The following is a 25,365-nucleotide window of genomic DNA, read 5'->3' as shown; positions in this document are numbered from 1 at the left end:
ATACCACTTAGAGAAGCTTTCAAACACTCAGAAATGTCACCAGCATTACTGAGGTGGGATAATATAATCTAATGGACCTAAAATACCGCTAAACAGAATATTTCGAATTCCAGAAAAATCGGGTAAAAACTGTGATGTCTAAAAGGTTAAGGAGTCAAAACGGGAGATCAGTTTATATGGGATATATACCAAAACATGAACCGATTCACACCATATCCGACTATAAACCTAAAATAACTCTATATTTTGAATTTCCGGCAGATCGGGTAAAAATTGCGGTGCATAGAAGCTCCAGAAGTCAAATCGGGAGATCGGTCTATATGAGGTTATGTCAAAATGTGGATCAATGCGCCCCACATAGCTCTAGATTTTGAGTTTCAGGTAAAACGTATAAAAATTTGGGATGTCTAGACGCTCAAGGGGTGAAATTGAGAGATCGATTTATATGACGGAAATATCATAACATGGACCGATACACTCAATTTTCGCAACATTTATGTGTAGGCCAAAAATTTCCAATTTAGAGCAAACTGGATAAAATTTGACGTTTCAAGGATTGCAAGAAATCGCATCAGTAGATCGGGCTATATGTGCGCTATACCGAAACATGGCCGTCGTATTTTGTCGTCGACGCTTTGGCCGTCGTATTTTGTTTATCATCGCGATTTGGAGTCACTACCTTCTTGTAAGTCGATAGTCCGGCTCGTTTTTTGGCTTGATGCACGGTTGTAGACGATACACCCAGCTTATTTGCGGCATCTCGGAGAGAGAGGTTAGGGTTTCGCTTGAAACTACCGGTAACTCTCTTTGTCGTCTCAGCGGCTTCAGGTTTTCGATTTCCCCCCGATCCAGACTTCCTGGCTGTCGACAAACGTTCCCCAAACACTTTAAACACTTTTAGCGATTTTGCCAGCTTTGCGTGCGAGTAGCTCGGATTTTCGCGATGCGCGAGCAAAATTTTGATACGCTGCTCTTCTTGCTTGGACGGCATTTTGACAACTAAAGAGTGAATTCCAAAATCAAAATAGGAGCAACATTCTACACACACACACCTTCAAAATGAGGGGTATTCAGGTTTTTTAAATGCAAAATTGAAAGAAATACGTCAAGTTTATATTGACTAAATTTTGACCGTATCACCCTTTATGACTCCAATATCTCGCAATAATTAATGGAACATAACTCTGACCTAAGTTTTTCGTTAAAGAATGTATTGCTATTTGAGAAAATATTAAATAATTTGTTAATGAGAAAATGTTAGATCATTTCTAACACGAACAAATGTATCCTATCTTGATCCTAGTTCCGAAATAGTACATAAAAAAATTTATTTCATTACTAAACCATTTACTCTTCGCTTATATTGCATTGACTATATATGAGCTTAAGAATTAAATTCTTGTTTCACTATGTGAATAGAAGTGTAAATTATAGCAGATATATATTAACAAACTCATTCATTTTATTTGTCGACTTATATATGCGTATTTGTAGTTGGCCATGTTTTCCAAGCTTCAACTAATGAGCTTTTATGCCGCAATTTATTCGACAATGTTTGCGAGCCCTCATAGCGTATGAGTATTTCCAGGCGATTTAATGCGTATACGTCAGGGTATGCAAATGAAATAATAATTATCATACGCTCCACTATACCATACGTTTTACTACGCTATAGCAATTAATTTTTATGTTGATTACTGCGGGTGCATTAATGAATTTAATATTGTAGTTTTCATATGTTTGATGTTTTTCTTTTAGCATTAAAATCTTAAACATATTTTCATCATATATATATAAAAAAATTTTCAAAGAAGATTTATTCTAAATTCTTACCCATCATGTATACAAATTTATTCGGATATTGTTGTTTCTTATCTTTACTTTCAGAGGAGATTTATGCATGCGAAAAAACTTTTGAACGAATATTCCTGGGTGCTTTATTTGGACCAAATGCCCCACATTTCATTGCTGGTTGGCGTAGTGACTTTCGGGATCAGGTAAATACGCTGTTCACATAAATAATGCATACTAATAAGTAAAAAGAATTGTTTGCTTTATTTAACAATGCAATGTATTTTACTATAACGATGCAGTGTTTTCCTTTCTACTTCTTTTGCTTTTGGCTTCAAATTCTACAGTACAGTGGTTTCATATGAGAAAACAACAAACTCACCATTTTCGTGAAAACTAAAACAAAATATATGCAAGCAAAAGCGGCATTCATGAATAGTGTTAGCCTTCTAAAAAGTAAAGTCGAAAGGGTGGATCAAAAATATAAGGAACCACATAGGTTCAATATTCATATTGGAGTCAAGTAGAAATTCGTAAAAAGGGGAAAATAATCTAGTTTTAGAAATAAATCTAGTTTTAGAATTAGTATAGATTTGTTACGATTGACTATCGGTAGCACGTCCGATAAAGTCATCACACGCTGCACGAAATTGCCACTTTTATTTCTATAGAAATAAATTTATTTCTATAGAAAATTTTGTCAAAATTTTATTTCAATGAAAAATTTTGCAAATTTTTGTTTTTATGACAAATTTTCTCAAAATTTTATTTCTATAGAAAACTTTATTAAAACTTTATTTCTATAGAAAATTTTGTCAAAATTTTATTTCTGTAGAAAATTTTGTCAAAATTTTATTTCTATAGAAAATTTTGTCGAAATTTTATTTGCATAGAAAAGTTTGACAAAATCTTATTTGTATAGAAAATTTTGTCAAATTTTTATTTCGATAGAAAATTTTGTCAAAATTTTATTTCAATAGAAAATTTTGGCGAAATTTTACTTTTATAGAAAATTTTGTCAAAATTTTATTTCTACAGAAAATTTTGTCAAAATTTTATTTCTATAGAAAATTTGTCAAGATTTTATTTCTATAGAAAATTTGTCAAAATTTTATTTCTATAGAAAATTTTGTCAAAATTTTTATTTCTATAGAAAAATTTTGTCAAAATTTTATTTCTAAATTTAATTTCTTTCGAAAATTTTGTCAAAATTTTATTTCCATAGAAAATTTTGTCAAAATTTTATTTCTATACAAAATTTTGTCAACATTTTATTTCCATGGAAAATTTTGTCAAAATTTTATTTCTATAGAAAATTTTGTTAGAATTTTATTTCTATAGAAAATTTTATTTCTATAGAAAATTTTGTCGAAATTTTATTTGCATAGAAAAGTTTGACAAAATGTTATTTGTATAGAAAATTTTGTCAAATTTTTATTTCGATAGAAAAATTTGTCAAAATTTTTTTTTTATAGCAAATGTTGGCGAAATTTTACTTTTATAGAAAATTTTGTCAAAATTTTATTTCTACAGAAAATTTTGTCAAAATTTTATTTCTATAGAAAATTTGTCAAGATTTTATTTCTATAGAAAATTTGTCAAAATTTTATTTCTATAGAAAATTTTGTCAAAATTTTATTTTTAAATTGAATTTATTTCGAAAATTTTGTCAAAATTTTATTTCCATAGAAAATTTTGTCAAAATTTTATTTCTATACAAAATTTTGTCAACATTTTATTTCCATGGAAAATTTTGTCAAAATTTTATTTCTATAGAAAATTTTGTTAGAATTTTATTTCTATAGAAAATTTTATTTCTATAGAAAATTTTATCGAAATTTTATTTGCATAGAAAAGTTTGACAAAATGTTATTTGTATAGAAAATTTTGTTAAATTTTTATTTCGATAGAAAATTTTGTCAAAATATTATTTCTATAGAAAATTTTGGCGAAATTTTACTTTTATAGAAAATTTTGGCAAAATTTTATTTCTATAGAAAATTTTGTCAAAATTTTATTTCTATAGAAAATTTGTCAAGATTTTATTTCTATAGAAAATTTGTCAAAATTTTATTTCTAAAGAAAATTTTGTCAAAATTTTTACTTCTATAGAAACATTTTGTCAAAATTTTATTTCTAAAGGAAATTTTGTCAGAATTTTATATCTATGGAAAATTTTGTCAAAATTTTAATTCTATAGACAACTTAGTCAAAATTTTATTTCTATAGAAAGTTTTATCAAAACTTTATTTCTATAGAACATTTTGTGAAACATATAGACAACTTAGTAAAAATGTTATTTCTATAGAAAGTTTTGTCAAAATTTTATTTCTATAGAAATAAAATTTTCTATTTGGAAAAAGAAGAGGAGGCACGCTCAAAATAAACCCAGCCATGTGAATTCAAATCGATGATTTGACAGTGGCATAGGAAAAGAGATATGTTTGTTTCGAATTTATTTCGGCATAAGCCGGCTATCAATGTAAAACCTTTTTTCGGAGGGTTCAAGTGTGGTTTTTGTTGGGTTTAATAAACTGCCTGAATTTATTCTGATAATTGGTTGATAGTTTTGCTGCAAGTAGAGGATGCTGATGAGGAATGTGGTAATTCCGAAACGTGCGTCCATCCAACCATCTTGCAGTCTATAGGGCTTTGCCCAAATAAATTTGACAAACATTCTTTTCCTCTGTTGGTTAAGCTACAATTGTAGTTTAGTCAATGTATGGTTTTAAGCTGAAATAAAAAAAAACAACAACAATGCTTAAAGAACAAAACCAACAATAACAAAACAAAACAAATGGAAAAAAAAAATTTATTTCTATAGAAAATTTTGTCAATATTTTATTTCTATAGAAAATTTTGTCAAAATTTTATTTCTATAGAAAATTTTGAAAACTTTTATTTCTATAGAAAATTTTGTCAATTTTTTATTCCTTCAGAAAATTTTGTCAAAATTTAACTTCTATAGAAATTTTTCTCAAAATTTTATTATTATAGAAAATTTTGTCAAAATTTTATTTTTATAGAAAATTTTGTCAAAATTTAATTTCTATAGAAAATTTTGTCAAAATTTAATTTCTTTCGAAAATTTTGTCAAAATTTTATTTCCATAGAAAATTTTGTCAAAATTTTATTTCTATACAAAATTTTGTTAAAATTGTATTTCCATGGAAAATTTTGTCAAAATTTTATTTCTATAGAAAATTTTGTTAGAATTTTATTTCTATAGAAAATTTTGTCAAAATTTTATTTCAGTATAACATTTTGTCAAAATTTTATTTCTATAGACAACTTAGTCAATATTTTATTTCTATAGAAAGTTTTGTCAAAAATTTATTTCTATAGAACATTTTGAGAAAATTTTATTTCAATAGAAAATTTTGTCAAAATATTATTTCTATAGAAAATTTTCTCAAAAGTTTATTTCAATAGAAAATTTTCTCAAAATATTATTTCTATAGCAAAAATGTTGTCAAAATTTTATTTCTATAGAAAATTTTTTCAACATTTTATTTTTATAGAAAATTTTGACAATATTTTTTTCTACAGAAAATTTTGTCGAAATATTGTTTCAATAGAAAATTTTCTCAAAATTTTATTTCAATAGAAAATTTTCTCAAAATTTTATTTCAATAGAAAATTTTCTCAAATTTTTTTTTCAATAGAAGATTTACTCAAAATTTTATTTCTATAGCAAAAATGTTGTCAAAATTTTATTTCTATAGAAAAATTTTGTCAAAGTTTTATTTCTATAGAAAATTTTGTGAATATTTTATTTCAATAGAAAATTTTGTCAAAATTTTATTTCTATAGAAAAATTTTGTCAAAATTTTATTTCTATAGAAAATTTTGTCAAAGTTTTTTTTTTCTATAGAAAAATTTCTCAAAATTTTATTTCTATAGAAAATTTTCTCAACATTTTAATTTCAATAGAATCTTTTTTTTTTTAAATTATGAAAATTGAAGTACATCTTAGCGGGAGGAGAATATTTTGCAAAATCTACTAAATCTTCAAGAATTCTACCAATCTACCATTTTGGGTAAAATTCTACCAAATGTGGCCACAGTGCAAGAGGTTCTCTTGTGTAATGCTGATAACATCCCAGTAAATACCGCTTTGACAAGATGTAATTGTGTCTACGCACAGGGGTCCCCACATAAAGGCGATCCTGGGGTGTATCTCGGGGACACCCTGTCGCATCGCTTAGGGCAGCGTTCTAATGGGTCAGTATGTTATTCCACTGAATGTCGCTTGTTGGAGGAGTTTGCACTGGCGCTGCATAGTTTGCCACTGACCGGCCAATTTTCTCATATGTAGTCAACAAGGTTTATGTGTTCCCACGTCTAGTGCCTGCCTTGTAGTTTTCCAGGCAAATATAAAGCGAATAACTTTATTTCTGAATGCACTATATCAAATTGCTTTGGAAGCTTGTAAACAATAAAATAAACTGTCACTAATATAAATCTGTCAGAAGAGCGGTTTAGTTTCATATAAGACGTATAGGACTACATATGATTCTATCAAGCGGCATCTACTCTCGGGGTAATAGCCCCCGACGAGAATCCGCAAAATAGAGCAACCTGTATGTATTTGTCTTTAGTATTTAAACTCCCTTTTGTTTTGCCTTTCTAATTACATCCATTTGAAACCACTGTAAAAAGTCGCCCCCCATAAATCCTCTTAGTTGACATATTTTATTTGTGTGTGTTTTGTGTACTGCATATATTTTCCATGTTAAACATTTTGCTCATTGGACTCATTGTTTTCTTTTGAATTTTTTTTTACCACAAATTTCACTGCAATAACTTAACCCTAAAGGATGAGAATACAAGAGCCATGGTCTACTTTTTACATCATGCAACAAGTCTGGATATGACACTGCCAGTATGGATAGCTCGTTATGAGCAGGAGCGTATGGTAAAGTAAGTAAAAAAAAAATAAATTGTAGTTTGAAACATTTTTCTTTATAAGTAAACTTAAAATATAGACTCTTACCGTACTAAGTAATTGTTAGAGTTATTTATTGTCCAAAGAAAATACCAAAAGAATTCTGTGCAAATATTGTGGACTTACCTAAAAGTATAAGAAATTTGAGGAAATTATTAGAATTATTTTTAAATGATTTTGTTTTATTTTTTATTTTTATTAATTGATTATTAGATTATCAGATGCAGAATATATGAAAAGGTTTGGTCAAGGCATATTTAGGAAGGCAGTTTCAATCAGGTGATTACAATTTTTTCATTTGAGCAGAACTTTGATTGCCGGTATTTGGTTAATACACATACACTGAAAAAACAGTGAACTCACCAGGAATAACAATTTTGGATAATTTTAGAAAATTTTGATTATTTTTAGAAAATTTTAACTAAACAGTATAACAAACACTAACATCACGACGATATCACAAAAATAAAAAAATATTTTTCGACAAAATCAAGAAAATTTGTTAGACATAATTAATTTTTTTCACTTGTTAAAGAAAATTTTGTAGTTTGAAGGAAAAAAATTGGAGTTCAAAATTGTAAGAATGTCTTTAGTGCCATACGAAGTTCAAGATGGTCGCATTTGTAGTAAGATTTACAAATTTAGTGAAATAGTGAACTATTTTGTGAGCAGTACGAATTTAGTAAATCTTTTTGCTTCATTTGTGTATTATTAGAGTAAAAGAAACTTTCTCCAAATGTAATAATTCCATGAACTGAAATAAAGTTAAATTGCCTTTAGTGAAATAGAGGGTTCACTTTTTTTAGTGTATGCATAGCTAAAGGGGTTTCATAGGTTTGTCATCTCCCCCTACCACATACCATGCAGTATTTTTTTAAACTATGATTATATATCATTGTATTAAATATTCTGATTTCTTCCCATCTACATGAATTATTTTTTTCTCTTTTTGAGGTACCTTCACAATGGACACACATTGTAGCTTTTGCTAGCTACGCCAAGGTTTAATCGACAATTGTGACAAATAACAAGTATATACAGCAGTAAGTTCGGCCTGGCCGAATCTTAAATACCCACCACCATGAATCAAACATAATAGTTTACTTTGAAAACTTCTTCTTCGTAGCGGGTTACTTGATAATATAGGATTTTGGGTACTTGATGACAAATCTTCTCCCAAGCCAGTAAATTTTTTCCCAAAGAAAAAATTTAAAGATTCTACCTACACCCAGAGAAGGGATATGATCACCTCAAACATGTTTGAAGAGCAAAATGTTATTTTTGGGTGGTGACCATGTAACAACCATGTTATTTTCTCGAAAATCATGTATCTGATTTCGGCAAGCAGGTTATATTTGACGAGAAAATAACATTTTAGTAACAAACATGTTACATGGTCACCATACAAAAATAACATTTTGCTCTTGATACATGTTTGAGGTGATCATATTCCTTCTCTGTGTGTATGAAGACCAGATCAGATTCTGGATTTATGAGAACCAATTCTGTTTGAGTTTTAGAGAAAACGAATCGATTTGAAATCTTAAACCTGTAGATTTTTTCCGCCGTTATTTAAATGAATACGATGGGTAAAATCTGGAAATTTTACTTTAAGTTTCAAGCAATTTTCATGATCAGTGCGACTGCTACACCCTGAAAGGAGTGTTTTCTTTTCTGAGGAACGAAATTTTAGACAAGCAAAGATTTATTTTGACAGAAATTTTAGAGAGTATCGTTGAATCGCTTACCAAAAATTCGGATTAGTTTGCCCTAAACGAAAATACTTTATACAAAAGGGGAATTACGTTTGTCTAAAATAGGAAAATATTTTTTCTTTGGGTGTACTCTCAAGGAGTTAAATCGATCTATATCGATGCCTTGTCCAATGGACCGGTAAAAATAAACGCGATACAGATTTTTGAGGGTCTAAAATTCCAGTATGTTTAAATTTGTGTGTAAATCGGATAAATACTACGGTTTGTAGAAGCCCTAGGAGTTAAATCTGGTCCATATGGGGGCTATACCAAAACAGGGACCAATACTCACCACCTCTTAATGTTCCTCAAATACCTCTAGAATTCCACTTTCAGACGAATTTGGTGAAAACTACGAATTCTAGAAGCCCAAGAAGTAAAATCGGGAGATCAATGTATATAGGGGTTATACCAAAACATGGGCCGATACGGACCATTTTCGACACACCTCTTTATGGTCCTAAGATAAGTCTATATTTCTAATTTCCGGCAAATTGGATAAAAACTACGGATTCTAGAAGCCGAAGTAATACGGATTCTAGAAGCCCAAGAAGTAAAATCGGGAGATCAGTCCACATAGGGGTTATACCAAAACATGGACCGATACAGACCATTTTCGACACACCTATTTGTGATCTTAAAATACCTGTAGATTTTCAATTTCAAGCAAATCGGCTAGAAAATATAGTCTCTAGATACCCAAGAAGTAAAACCGAGAGATCGGTCAATTTCGGCATACAAATACCTCTAGATTTCCAATTTCAGGCATATCGGGTAATAAATACAGTTTATAGAAGCCCAAGAACAAAAATCGGGAGATCGGTCTATATGGCGACTATACCTAAACATGGACCGATACTGACCATTTTCGACACACCTCTTTATGGTCCTAAAATACCTCTAGATTTTCAATTTCAGGCAAATCGGATGGAAAATACAGTTTCTAGACGCCCAAGCAGCAAAAGATCGGTCTATATGGGGGCTATACCAAACCATGGATCGATATGAACCATTTTCTACACACCTCTTTAAGGTCCCAAAATACCTCTAGACTTCCAATTTCAGGCAAATCGGATGGAAAATGCAGTTTCTAGACGCCCAAGCAGCAAAATCGGGAGATAGGTCTATATGGGGGCTATACCAAACCATGGATCGATATGAACCATTTTCTACACACCTCTTTAAGGTCCCAAAATACCTCTAGACTTCCAATTTCAGGCAAATCGGATGGAAAATGCAGTTTCTAGACGCCCAAGCAGCAAAATCGGGAGATAGGTCTATATGGGGGCTATACCAAAACTTGGACCGATGGGCACCATTTTCGGCACACCTTTTTATTGTCCTCAAGTACCTCTAGAGTTTTAATTTCAGGCAAATTGGATAAAAACTACGGTTTTTATAAGCCCAAGACCCCAAATCGGGAAATCGGTTTATATGGGGACTAAAGGGTGATACGGTCAAAATTTAGTCAATATAAACTTGACGTATTTCTTTCAAGTTTGCATTTAAAAAACCTGAACACCCCTCATTTTGAAGGTGTGTGTGTAGAATGTTGCTCCTATTTTGATTTTGGAATTCACTCTTCAGTTGTCAAAATGCCGTCCAAGCAAGAAGAGCAGCGTATCAAAATTTTGCTCGCGCGAAAATCCGAGCTACTCGCACGCAAAGCTGGCAAAATCGCCAGAAGTTGCCAAATCAACCGTTACAAATGTAATTAAAGTGTTTGGGGAACGTTTGTCGACAGCCAGGAAGTCTGGATCGGGGGGAAATCGAAAACCGGAAGCCGTTGAGACGACAAAGAGAGTTGCCGGTAGTTTCAAGCGAAACTCTAACCTCTCTCTCCGAGATGCAGCAAATAAGCTGGGTGTATCGTCTACAACCGTGCATCGAGCCAAAAAACGAGCCGGACTATCGACTTACAAGAAGGTAGTGACTCCAAATCGCGATGATAAACAAAATACGACGGCCAAAGCGCGATCCCGGAGGCTGTACACGACGATGCTGACGAAGTTTGACTGCGTGGTAATGGACGACGAAACCTACGTCAAAGCCTACAAGCAGCTTCCGGGACAGGAGTTTTATACGGCAAAAGGAAGGGGAAAGGCAGCAGATATTTTCAAGCACATAAAACTGTCAAAGTTCGCAAAGAAATATCTGGTTTGGCAAGCCATCTGTACCTGTGGCTTGAAAAGCAGCATTTCCATAGCTTCTGGGACTGTCAACCAAGAAATTTACGTGAAAGAGTATTTGAATAAACGTCTGCTGCCTTTCCTGAAGAGACACGGTTGTTCCGTACTGTTTTGGCCGGATTTGGCATCTTGACATTGCGGTAAAAAGGCCATGGTGTGGTACGCCGCCAACAACGTGCAAGTGGTTCCCAACGACAACAACCCTCCCAACTCGCCAGAGCTCCGCCCAATTGAGAAATACTGGGCTATTGTCAAGCGGAACCTAAAGAAGACCAAAAAAAAAACTGCTAAGGACGAGCAGCAGTTCAAGGCAAACTGGCTTTCTGCGGCGAAGAAGGTGGACAAGGTGGCTGTACAAAATCTGATGGCAGGTGTCAAGCGTGAGGCCCGGCAATTCGGATTTGGAAAAGCGAAAGCCTCACTGAATATTTTTCCTGAATTTTATACTAATTGAACTTGAAAAAGAAATTTAGTTTGATTTTTTAAATAAACGATTTCACCGATTTACACGCGTTTTCCCTCGACCAAATTTTGACCGTATCACACTTTATATCAAAACTTTGACCGATATAGCCCATTTTCGAACTTGACCTGCCTGCAAACAAAAAACGAATCTGTGCCAAATTTTAGGACGATAGCGCTATTATTGAAGGCTGTAGCGTGATTACAACAGACAGACATGCTTATACCGTCTTAGAATTTCTCCCTGATCAAGTATATACTTTATATAGTCGGAAATCGATATTTCGATGGTTACACACGGAATGACAAACTTATTATACCCCCATAACCATTCTATGGGGGTGGGTATAAAAATAAAAATTCAAAATAAATTTATTTTATACAAAAAATTTTGAAATATTGAATTTGTCTTAAATTTATGAAGTAAATGGTCCTCATAATTGATGGTAAGAATTACTTCAACTATTTTTCCGTACCGTAACACATTTCCTCATATTTCGAAGCATACATCGATACATTTCCAGATTTTCTCTATGTTAAATGTGTTCAACAAGTGGGAAATTTAAGTCAATTGCCTGACAATCAAAGTTTCAATATGGCGACTGGCAAAACTACCTTACTAAATACGCCTTCGGTTTGGTTTGAAAAACGAAGTTTTTAACTTATATAAACGTATGTAAACATGGCTCTGTGTTTTCATTAACGTAAAATATTAAAATATTTTTTGTCATATTACATCTGAATTTATTGAGCTCAGTAACTTAAAAAATATATTAAAAATCATTCCACGAACTAATTTTAAATTGATTTTAAAAACATTTAATCGTGAACCCTAGATTTCAACACTGCTAAATCTTTCACTATTCATTTGGTTTTTCATCTTGCTTTAAGTGAAGCTCGTCCGTACTCGCCAAAACAGGATTTCCACAACAACCAATTCTTGAAGAAGTAGGCACGAACGTACACATATTCAAGAGAATATTAAAAATGTAATACTTTTAGGCATTTTGGTTTTGTAGCTTTCAAATGGCGTCATTGTCAGCTACTCAACCAGCTAAATTCGAATATCCTTAACACCTGTCTTTGTAGCAGGTTACCACTGCTGTTACCCAAATTCCTTTTTATTGTTATTTGGCTCGTTGTTTTGATTAAAGTTAATGTTGCTGAAGTCATGTCATGTTCGCAACTAGACAAGAAAAAAATGTCAGAGTTGACAAGAAACATATTTGTTCCCCTATATGAGACATTTCGTAAGAAATTGACTATGATCAAAATAAATGTTGCAAAGTGAAATGAACTGCTGTTAGGTTTTAGCGAATATCTATATACATTTGCAACATAAGAAAAATTAATGTAAAAAAAAAAATAAATCTATAAATAAGTTTCCACATGTAAGTTTATGGACCTATATTGAAAGTTTGGTTGCATACATTTATTTAGGAAGAACAATGTAAAAATTGATGTTTTTAAAAAAGTTTGGTTGCATAAATTTATTTAGGAAGAACAAATTAAAAAATTGTTTTTTTTAATGTTTGAGTATTTAATGCACTTCAAATTGAAGTGGTGTCCACTGGTTGCCACTGCTCTTTCCCATCGTTACGGCAACAGACGGATACCTAGACGAAACAACGACTTAACTCAAACACACAGATCATGTTTCATCGATTGGAATAAGTGGTAATCAGAAGGAGGAATGCCTGGGCTATTTGGGCGGGTGGGTATATACTTCCCATTTGATTGCCTCCAAATAAGTTAATACGGATATTTGTTTTTTATTTCTATAGAAAATTTTTTCTAAATTTTTTCTACAGAAAATTATGTCAAAATTTTATTTCTATATAAAATTTTGTCAAAATTTTATTTCTATATAAAATCCCTACGGGAAATGGAGCAACCACAGGACCTGTACACGACTAGTCCCTGGTGTGTATGGACCAGTCCCTGTTCTGGCCAGAACGTACGGAGGGACCGGTCACTTTAACATGGGTTTGCCATTGACGGGGTGAATTTACACTTTAGGACACATCTTGGACTCACTCCAAAGGACATGTCCTGGGACAATTTAGAAGGAGCACACCATAAACAGGTCCACTCTCGGACAAACACTTAGAAATCTGTTTCATTTTGGGCATCCGAATCGCATTCGAAATGAAAAAAAAAACTTTTGAAATATGTTATGTCAAACAATAGGTTATTCATTTCATTTTATTTAACAATACAGGAAGCCTTCGTGGCCAATAAATCGTATTGTTCTTAAAAATAGTTATTTTGATAACATTATTTCACCAAATGTGTAGATCCAATCAGATTTTAATATCAAGCGAGTATGGGAATCAATAAATTAAGACAATTTCAAAATAGCAACTAACTGGAGCTCCGGTAGAAGTTCTGCGATAGGTCCATCAGTGGAAATTTGCACCAATTTCCCGTAGGGATGTTGTCAAAATTTTGTTTCTATAGAAAATTTTGTCAATATGTTATTTCTATAGAAGATCTGGTCAAAGTTTTATTTCTATAGAAAATGTTGTGAAAATTTTATTTCTATAGAAAATTTTGTCAACATTTTATTTCTTTAGAAAATTTTGCCAAAAATTTTTATTTCTACAGAAAATTTTCTAAAAATTTTATTTCTACAGAAAGTTTTATTTCTATAGAAAATTTTATAAAAATTTTATTTCTATAGATGATTTTATCAAAATTTTATTTCTATAGAAAATTTTCCCAAAATTTTATTTCTGTAGAAAATTTTGGCAAAATTTTATTTCTGTATAAAATGTTGTCAATATTTTTTTTTTCTATACAAAATTTTGTCAAAATGTTATTTCTATAGAAGATCTTGTCAAAATTTTATTTCTATAGAAAATTTTGTCAACATTTTATTTCTATACAAAATTTTGTCAACATTTTATTTCTATACAAAATTTTTTTAAAATTTTATTTCTATATAAAATTATGTAAAAATTTTATTTCTATATAAAATTTTGTCCAAATTTTATTTCTTTAGAAAATTTTGTCAAAATTTTATTTCTATAGAAAATTTTATCAATTTTTTTTTTAGAAAATTTTATCAAAATTATATTTCTATAGAAAATTTTTTCAAAATTTTATTTTTATAAAAAGAAATTTATTTCTATAGAAAATTTTGTCAATATTTTATTTCTACAGAAAGTTTTATTTCTATAGAAAATTTTATAAAAATTTTATTTCTATAGAAAATTTTATCAACATTTTATTTCTATAGAAAATTTTATCAACATTTTATTTCTATAGAAAATTTTTATCAAAATTTTATTTCTATAGAAAATTTTATGTCTATAGAAAATTTTGGCAAAATTTTATTTCTATACAGAATTTTGTCAAAGTGTTATTTCTTTAGAAGATCTTGTCAAAATTTTATTTCTATAAAAAAATTTTGTCAACATTTTATTTCTATACAAAATTTTGTCAACATTTTATTTCTATAGAAAATTTTGTCAAAATTTTATTTCTATAGAAAATTATGTACAAATCTTATTTCTATATAAAATTTTGTCCAAATTTTATTTCTGTAGAAAATTTTGTCAAAATTTTATTTCTACAGAAAATTTTATCAAATTTTTTTTTAGAAAATTTTATCAAAATTATATTTCTATAGAAAATTTTTTTCAAAATTTTATTTTTATAAAAATATTTTATTTCTATAGAAAATTTTATCAAATTTTATTTCTATAGAAAGTTTTCCCAAAGTTTTATTTCGATAGAAAATTTTGGCAAAATTTTATTTCTATACAAATTGTTATTTCTATAGAAGATCTTGTCAAGATTTTATTTCTATAGAAAATTTTGTCAACATTTTATTTCTATACAAAATTTTGTCAACATTTTACTTCTATAGAAAATTTTGTAAAAATTTTAGTTCTATACAAAATTTTGTCAAAATATTATTTCTATAGAAGATCTTGTCAAAATTTTATTTCTATAGAAAATTTTGTCAACATTTTATTTCTATAGAAAATTTTGTCAACATTTTATTTCTATAGAAATTTTTAATTCTATAGAAAATTTTATCAAAATTATATTTCTATAGAAAATTTTTTCAAAATTTTATTTTTATAAAAAAAATTTTCAAAATTTTATTTCTATAGAAAATTTTCCCAAAATTTTACTTCGAACGAAAAAGCCAAATTTTCCATTTTCATTTGCTTTAATATGAAATTTGATTCAACATGAAAAGTCGATTTTGGACAAAAGAAGGGTTTCAAAGGCATTAAAACTCGACTTGACAAAGTCGTTTAGATGACTTTCATATTTTGTACATCTACGCCAAAACCTACTCATTTAGACTTTTCATATGAAGGATGATGGAGGGGACAGGTAATTCTATTCCGCCCTTTCAGTTACTTTATAAAATGGTTCATATATGAATCTAAGAATTATTTCAGAAAAAAAGAAATGATTTTTTTTCTGCAAAGCCTTCACTTGTCTTATACAACAAGTGAAGAGGGTTTAATTTGCGTTACACGAGCACTGACTAAGTGATTAGCATGCCGGGAGTAAAAGAGTGAAAGACAAATTCCACAGTATTCCATAGTATGCGTATGTGTGTATACGCAACTTGTGAGTGTTTATTAAATTATGTGCGTGTGCATATGTGAATTCAAAAGAAAATCAGGAAACGGATAAACATCACAAAAAATGTCAAAGTCTCTACATGGACACTAAGAACAAAAAAATGACAACAATAAGCTTTTTCTGGTTTGCTTTTTTTTCTTCTTATTTAATTAAAATAAATGTCCTTATAGAAGATACTACATGAAAGTGGAAGTTGGATATAATGTTAAGTAATTCTTAAAATGTTGACAAGAACACCTACAATATGACCACGACAAAAAAGACAATAATTCAGTTGGACATGTTGAATATTCAGAATGCCATATCAACTAGTTTCCATGGATAAGAGGACACTACAACGTAACAAAAGAATTTCAAATTTAATTAATTTTTTTCTACTTTCTTGATGATAGTGATACGGCAAAAGTCATTGCTTTTCAAATTAAAGCAAATAAGAGATGTGTTAACACAGAAAAAAGGGAAAGTGTTTAATAGTAGAAATGAATTATCTCGAGCTAAAGTCGAAGAACTCCGAGTTTTGAGGTTTTCACAATGCGTAGTGGCAATAAAGAAAATGGTAGAAATAGTTCTAATAAAGTGTATATAAAAATCTAAAAATACCAAGTATCTTGAGCGCAAATTGTTTGTAACATAGACGTTGCTGTCTACTTAATCCAAGAAAAATATACACTGAAAATAAAGCATGCCCCTTTCCAATGATTTTGTCTTTGAACTAATGATTTTGGCCTTGTTTCCGAAACTTTTAAGACAAAATTCTCTTTTGAAAATTCTCTCAATTTGAGTTTTGCATACTTGCTAGTAGGAGATAAAATTTAATTTATTTTAAATTTTTTTCCTTCATGTGCTACGAAAGTCCTTCAAAAAGGTGTTAACGAAAACTTAAATTTCCAAATTCTGGCTCAATTTCATGTAGAACTTATGCTATGTTTCGAGTTCAAAACGTCTTTAAACTAAACCATTGAAAAACATCTTATATTTTTTTTGCAAACATTTTATTTCTATAGAAAATTTTGTCAAAACTTTATTTATATCGAAAATGTTGTGAACATTTTATTTCTATAGAAAGTTTTGTCAATATTTTATTTAGATAGAAAATTTTGTCAAAATTTTATTTCTTTAGAAAATATTGTCAAAAGTGTTTATTTCTACAAAAAATTTTCTCAAAATTTTATTTCTATAGAAAATTTTGCCAAAATTTTATTTCTACAGAAATTTTTATCGAAATTTTATTTCTATAGAAAATTTTATCAAAATTTTAATTCTATAGAAAATTGTATCAAAATTATATTTCTATAGAAAAATTTTTCAAAATTTTATTTCTATAGACAATTTTGGCAAAAGTTTATTTCTATTGAAAATTTTCTCAAAATTTTATTTCTATAGAAAATTTTGGCAACAGTTTATTTCTATAGCAAATTTTGTCAAAATTTTATTTCTATAAATTTTTTTTCAAAATTTTATTTCTATAGAAAATTTTGTCAAAATTTTATTTCTATAGAAAATTTTGTCAAAATTTTATTTCTATAGAAAATTTTGTCAAAATTTTATTTCTATAGAAAATTTTGTCAAAATTTTATTTCTGTAGAAAATTTTGTCAAAATTTTATTTCTGTAGATATATTTGGAATATTTTGCAAAATCTACAATTTTTGTCACAATCATATTCGAAGAGCAAAATAATATGATAGGAGCTATTTTTGCTATTTTTATACCCTCCACCATAGGATGGGGGTATATTAACTTTGCCATTCCGTTTGTAACACATCGAAATATTGCTCTAAGATCCCATAAAGTATATATATTCCAGGTCGCGGTGAAATTCTGAGTCGATCTGAGCATATCCGTCCGTCCGTCCGTCTGTTGAAATCACGCTAACTTCCGAACAAAACAAGCTATCGACTTGAAACTTGTCACAAGTAGTTGTTATTGATGTAGGTCGGAAGGTATTGCAAATGGGCCATATCGGTCCACTTTTACGTATAGCCCCCCATATAAACGGACCCCCAAATTTGGCTTTCGGTGACTCTAAGAGAAGCAAAGTTCATCCGATCCGGCTAAAATTTGGTACATGGAGTTAGTATATGGTCTCCAACAAGCATGCATAAATTGGTCCACATCGGTCTATAATTATATATAGCCCCCATATAAACCGATCCCCCGATTTGGCTTTCGGAGCCTCTAAGAGAATCAAATTTCATCCTATCCGGCTGAAATTTGGTACATGGTGTAAGTATATGGCCTCAAACACCCATGCAAAAATTGGTCGAAATCGGTCCATAATTATGTATAGCCCCCATATAAACCGATCCCCAGATTTGACCTCCGGAGTTCCTTGGAAGAGCAAAATTCATCGGATTCGGTTGAAATTTGGTACGTGATGTTAGTCCATAATTATATATCATATCAGTCCATAATTATATATAGCCCCCATATAAACCGATCCCCAGATTTGACCTCCGGTGCCTTGTGGAGAAGGAAAATTCATCCAATCTGGTTGAAATTTGGTACGTGGTGGTAGTATATGATATTTAACAACCATGCCAAAAGTGGTCCATATCAGTCCATAATCATATATAGCCCCCATATAAACCGATCCCGAGATTTGGTTTTGGTGCCTCTTGGAGGAGTAAATTTCCTCCTAGTCAGTTGAAATTTGTTACATTGTGCTAGTATATGTCCGTTAACAACCATGCCTAACTAGGTCCATCTCGGTTTATAGTTATATATAGCCCTCAGATAAATCGATCCCCCATCACACAAAAATTGGTCCGTATCAAGTTCATAATTCATAGCCCCCATATAAGAGACCCCCATATTTCAATTCTGGCTCCATACGTACAGTGCAAAAGTCCATATCGATTCGGAATTATTTGTAGACTTACATACCTTTTTGTCTAATATATACCATGTGTGGAATAATTCACAATTTAGAAAACGATTTAAGATACCACAACCCAAGTAATTCGATTGTGAATAACAGTCTTTCGTAGAAGTTTCTACGCAATCCATGATGGAGGGTACATAAGATTCGGCCTGCCCGAACTTACGGCCGTTTATACTTGTTCAAATTCAAAACGTCTTTAACCTAAACCATTGAAAAACATCTTCTATTTTCGAAAACGTTTTTTTATTGTAGTCAAGATACAGAAAATCATCAAAATTAAAGATTTCATTAATTTTATAGAATTTTTTAGAATTATTAAAGTCAAGTTGACTTTAGTCAACAAAAATTCACTTTCATGTAAAGATACTTAAGTTTTAAGTCGAATCACTTAACTTTTTAAGGATAAGACATCAATGTATGAACTTTTGGACAAGGCGAAAAATAACTTTATATCCGAGAAAAGCGTCTTCTATGTTAGGGAAAATTCGCATTTGTATTTTAAGGACTTGAAATCTTTGGCCTCACGACAATATTTTTTTTCAGTGTACCAATTTCTTGTGTTATATTATTATTGTCTTCTTAATGAATGACTTTTGATAAGAATAGAAAGACACATGTATACCTTTTAATGGCAAATTATCTCAAAATGGTATGAAAGACATACATATATAGAAAATTTCACATTTTATTAGAGACTAATTGACATATCCGATATCAATAAAATTAATTGGAAATAAATTAATTACATTTGGGAATTGTAATCAATGGTCAACTTCTAATCGCCGGGTTTCAGATGTGAGAATGGGGAAATGCAAAGATATTCCTTTGCATTTCCCCATTATATCTAATAATGATATGAGGAATATACCGGCTGATTGATATGAAATGACACAAACAAAAATCGCAATATTTTTATTGACTGGTCATATCCCCCAACGGACGTTATGATTTTTGGGGAATACGACCTGCTTCAGGGCGGTCTTATGGCTCAAATTTGGTTTGGGCTTTATGTCCTCCTATGACATACTTATACAAAAACATATGCCAAAAATAATAAATTAAAAACATTTATAAAATAACAAGTATATACAGCAGTAAGTTCGGCCGGGCCGAATCTTAAATACCCACCACCATGAATCAAATATAGTAGTTCCGTTAAAAACTCTTCGTCGTAGCGAGTTACTTGGTAATATATAGAATTTTGATGATCAGTATGCTCCCCGAAGATAAATTTAAAGGTTTAAGTTTTAGAGGAATCAAAAAATCTCGCGTAAGTGTGCAAGAAAATGATGAAAAAATGCCATGATTTGAAATCTAACAGGTTGGCTGATAAGTCCCCGGTCTGATACATAGATGGCGTCGCTAGTATTAAATGTAGTACCAACCTTCAAATGACTCGTGTCAAAATTTGACGTCTGTAAGTCAATTAGTTTCTGAGATAGAGCGTCTTTTGTGAAGCAACTTTCGATATTGTGAAAAAAATGGAAAAAAGGAATTTCGTGTTTTGATAAAATACTGTTTTCTGAAGGGAAAAAATACGGTGGAAGCAAAAACTTGGCTTGATAATGAGTTTCCGGACTCTGCCACAGGGAAATCAACAATAATTGATTGGTATGCAAAGTTCAAGCGTGAGCACGGAGGACGGTGAACGCAGTGGATCCCCGAAGGAGGTGGTTACCGACGAAAACATCAAAAAAATCCACAAATTGATCTTGAATGACCGTAAAATGAAGTTGATCGGGATAGCAGAGGCCTTAAAGATATCAAAGGAACGTGTTGGTCTTATCATTCATCAATATTTGGATATGCGGAAGCTCTGTGCAAAATGGGTGCCGCGCGAGCTCACATTTGACCAAAAACAACAACGTTTGCAGCTGTTAACTCGTAATACACCCGAGTTTTTCCGTCGATATGTGACAATGGATGAAACATGGCTACATCACTACACTCTTGAGTCCAATCGACACTCGGCTGAGTGGACAGCGACCGGTGAACCGTCTCCGAAGCGTGGAAAGATTGAAAAGTCCGCTGGCAAAGTAATGGCCTCTGATTTTTGGGATGCGCATGGAATAATTTTTATCGATTATCTTGAGAAGGGAAAAACCATCAACAGTGACTAATATCACTAGGCAACAAATAACAAACTTTTCTCTGTGAATTGTTTCTAGCATATTTTTTCTTATTGATTATGACCTACTAAACACGAAAATGATTTTTAAAAAATTTTCTGTCGATTGGTTTTCGAGACATAATTTTTTTATTTTTTTTTTAATTTTTGGAGGTACACCTACAATTTTGAGCATATCTTTCGTTTTCTTTGACCTTTTTGATCCTAATACTACTCAAATTAAAGAAAATTGAGCCGTCTACAACTCATTCTCAGAAAATTTTCAAATCGGGTTAGTAGTTTGGATGTTAGCGACTTAAAAAAGTAAAAAAACGGCGTTTTTTAAGTAAAAATGTGGCAAAAAAAAAATATATAAAAATTCATATATAATATAAAAAATTTTCAACGGCAATTTTTTGTTTTTTTACGTGTAGCTGGAATCTTTAGTATATCACGTGTGGGCGTGATTATTCTTTATAAACTCGCCACAAGCATTGCAGAAAATGTCTGGATTGTTTAAACACTCGAACACACGTAGTTTTTTACTCATTATCTTACTTGTTGGGTAGGTATTATATGCACTTAAATTCAATTTGTTTCACTTTTTACTCGTCCTACTCGCGATCGTAGACACTTGTTGAATTAAAAAAAAAAGTAGACACTTGTTCAAAAAACAAAGAAGAAGTCAGCAGTTTTTCCACATGGCATAAAATTTACAGTTATATCTTTGTTTTTATTCATTTTTTGGCGTTGATTTGGTAATCTTAAATAAATTTAAAAAAATAATATACTAAAACTAATTTGTTTATTCAAAATTAAGTTTCAAATGTATTTATTCGTTTGCGTTGGGTAGGTACACAGAGAAAACAAAATAAGCCAACTTTTCTACATGCAGCGTTTAATTTTTCCTTTCTATACGTGGCGGGCAGCTTTCTACATGTCCCGTGTAACTTTAACATGTACATTTAACGAATTGAATTTAGCAGGGCGAAATACGAACCGCATGGGATTGCTATTTCTACACGTGCCGTGTAACGAATTTTGTTTTCTCTGTGTAAGCTGTGCAAATAAAGAAAATCAAAATATCGTAAAATATCGGAATTTCAGTCTATTACCAAAAAAATTATCAGTCCATCAGATTGTTGTCAGATTTCGTTAAGTAAGGGCTTAATTTCTTTGTAAAGATTCCAGCTACACGTAAAAAAACAAAAAATTGCCGTTGGAAATTTTTTTATATTTTATATGAATTTTTATATGTTTTTTTTGCCACATTTTTACTTAAAAAACGCCGTTTTTTACCTTTTGAAAATTTTTACCTTTTGAAAATTTTCTGAGAACGAGTTGTAGACGGCTCAATTTTCTTTAATTTGAGTAGTATTAGGATCAAAACGGTCAAAGAAAACGTAAGATATGCTCAAAATTGTAGGTGTACCTCCAAAAATTAAAAAAAAAATAAAAAAATTATATCTCGAAAACCAATCGACAGAAAATTTTTTAAAAATCATTTTCGTGTTTAGTAGGTCATAATCAATAAGAAAAAATATGTGAGAAACAATTCACAAAATGGTTGTTGGCTAGTGTATATGGCGTTATTGAAGCGTTTGTATGTCGAAATCGCGGCAAAACGGCCCCATATGAAGAAGAAAAAAGTGTTGTTCCACCAAGACAACGCACCGTACCACAAGAACGATGGCACAAATTCATGAATTGGGCTTCGAATTGCTTGCCCACCCACCGTATTCTCCAGACTTGGCCCCAGCGACTTTTTCTTGATCTCAGACCTCAAAAGGATGCTCGCAGGGAAAAAATTTGGCTGCAATGAAGAGGTGATCGCCGAAACTGAGGCCTATTTTGAGGCAAAACCGAAGGGGTACTACCAAAATGGTATCAAAAAATTGGAAGGTCATTATAATCGTTGTATCGCTCTTGAAGGGAACTATGTTGAATAATAACAATAATAATAACAGTAAATTCGGCCGGGCCGAATTTTAAATACTCACCACCATGAATCAAGTATAATAGTTTACTATGAAAACTCTTCGTCGTAGTGGGTGACAAATGATGACAAATCTTCTCCCAAACGAGCCAGCTCCCGAAGACAAACTTTAAAGATTCTACCTATGAAGACCAGATAAGATTCTGGATTTATGAGAACCAATTTTGTTTGAGTTTTAGAGAAAATATAAACATATCGTGTATATGTTCAAATTATGCCTTGATTTAAAATCTTAAATCTGCAGATTTTTCCACATTTATTTAAATACAATAAGTAAAATCTGGAACTTTTACTTTCAGTTTGAAGCAATTTTCATGATCAGTGCGCCTGCTATACCCTGAAAAAAGTGTTTTCTTTTTTGAGACAAGTAATTTTAGACAAGCAAAGTTTTCTTTTGACACAAAATTTAGAGACAATCGTTGAATAAATGAAAACACTTTATAAGAAAAAGAAATTTCGTTTGTCTAAAATTTTATTATAGATTACTAATTCCCAGCAAATCGGATAAAAACTACAGATTCTAGAAGCCCAAGAAATAAACCCGGGAGATCGGTGTATATGGGGGCTATACCAAAACATGGACCGATAGGCACCATTTGCTACTCACATATTTGTGATCTTAAAATACCTCCAAATTTTCAATTTCAAACAAATCGGCCAGAAAATATAGTCTCTAGACGCCCAAGAAGTAAAAATCGAGAGATCAGTTTATATGGGGGTTATACCAAAAAAATGGACCGATATACCTCAATTTCGGCACTCTTATTTGTGGTCTAAAAATACCTCTAGGTTTCGAACTTCAGGCAAATCATGTAATAAATACAGTTTATTGTAGCTCAAAGCGGATGGTAAATATAGTTTCTAGAAGCCCAAGAAGCAAAATGGGAGATCGGTCTATATGGCGGCTATACCAAAAAATGGACCGATGGGCACCATTTTCAGCACACCTTTTTATGGTCCCAAAAGAACTTCAGATTTTCAATTTCAGGAAAATCGGATACAAAATATAGTTTCTAGAAGCCCAAGAAGCGAAATCGGGAAATCAGTCTCTATGGGGGCTATATCAAAACATGGACACACCTTTTTATGGTCCTCAAATACACCTTTTTATGGTCCTCAAATACCTCTAGATTTCCAATTTCAGGCAAATCGGATGGTAAATATAGTTTCTAGAAGCCCTAAAAGCAAAATCGGGATATCGGTCTATATGGGGGCTATACCACAACATTAACCGATGAGCACCATTTTCGGTACACCTTTTTAGGGTCCTCAAATACCTCTATATTTAAAATTTCAGGCAAATTGGATAAAAACTACGGTTTTTATAGGCCCAAGACTACAAATCGGGAGTTTGGTTTATATGGGGGCTATATCAAAACATGGACCGATGCGGATCATTTTCGACACACCTCTTTATGGTCCCAAAATACCTTTAGATTTTCAATTTCATACAAATCGGATAGAAAATACTGTTTCTAGGCTCGTAAGAAGCAAATTCGGGAGATCGGTCTATATGGGGGCTATACCAAAACATGGACCGATATGGACCATTTTCGACACACCTCTTTATACTCCCACAATACCTATAGATTTCCAATTTCAGGCAAATCGGATGGTAAATATAGTTTCTAGACGCCCAAGAAGCAAAATCGGGAGATCGGTCTATATGGGGGCTATACCAAAACATGGACCGATTCGCACCATTTTCGACACACCTCTTTATAGTCCCACAATACCTCTAGATTTCCAATTTCAGGCAAATCGGATGGTAAATATAGTTTCTAGACGCCCAAGAAGCAAAATCTGGAGATCGGTCTATATGGGGGCTATATCAAAACATGGACCGATACGAACGATTTTCGACACACCTCCTTATGGTCCTAAAATACCTCTAGATTTTCAATTTCAGACAAATCGGATAGAAAATACTGTTTCTAGACGCCTGAAGCAAAATCGGGAGATCGGTCTATATGGGGGCTATACTAAAACATGGACCGATACGGACCATTTTCGACACACTTCTTTATGGTCCCAAAATACCTCTAGATTTCCAATTTCAGACAAATATGATAATAACTACGGTATTTATAGGCCCAAGACCCCAAATCGGGAGGAGGTTTATATGGGGACTATATCAAAACTTGGACCGATATAGCCCATCTTCGAAATTGACCTGCCTGCAAACAAAAAACTAATCTGTGCTAAATTTCGGGATGATAGCGCCATTACTGAAGGCTGTAGCGTGATTACAACCGACAGACAGACGGACATGCTTATATAGTCTTAGAATTTCTCCCTGATCAAGAATATATATACTTTATATAGTCGGAAATCGATATTTCGATGTGTTACAAACGGAATGACAAACTTCACCATTTTATGGGGGTGGGTAAAAAACGAATTTTGACAAAAAAAATGTGTTTTTCTTTGTTAGACCGACTTATCAGCCAACCTGTTAAAATATGTAGACAACCATTATTCAAATGATTAGAAGAAGTAAAATCTGGAAATTTTACTTTCAGTTTAGAGCAATTTGTATAAGGAGTTAAATTTGAGAGATCAATATATATGGGTATAGCACCCAAGAACATGATACACGGCAAATAAAACATACCTAATTGCGG

The 25,365-nt window shown here is 31.4% G+C and overlaps 1 protein-coding gene across 2 annotated transcripts in view; it reads left to right on the top strand.

The window, feature by feature from the left end:
* Nucleotides 1-25,365, top strand: part of stops (SOCS domain-containing protein stops) — a 160,151-nt gene that overhangs the window by 9,305 nt on the left and 125,481 nt on the right. For both annotated transcript variants that reach the window (XM_075291888.1, XM_075291887.1), the window contains exons 4-5: nucleotides 1,888-1,997; nucleotides 6,611-6,714. In XM_075291888.1, the coding sequence (XP_075148003.1) occupies nucleotides 1,888-1,997; nucleotides 6,611-6,714 (214 nt within the window). The remainder of the gene's footprint in view (nucleotides 1-1,887; nucleotides 1,998-6,610; nucleotides 6,715-25,365) is intronic.

Source organism: Haematobia irritans, chromosome 1 (assembly GCF_050003625.1).
Source record: "Haematobia irritans isolate KBUSLIRL chromosome 1, ASM5000362v1, whole genome shotgun sequence".
In the NCBI taxonomy this organism is placed as follows: Eukaryota; Metazoa; Arthropoda; class Insecta; order Diptera; family Muscidae; genus Haematobia; species Haematobia irritans.
This window is presented reverse-complemented; position numbering and strand designations above follow the sequence as displayed.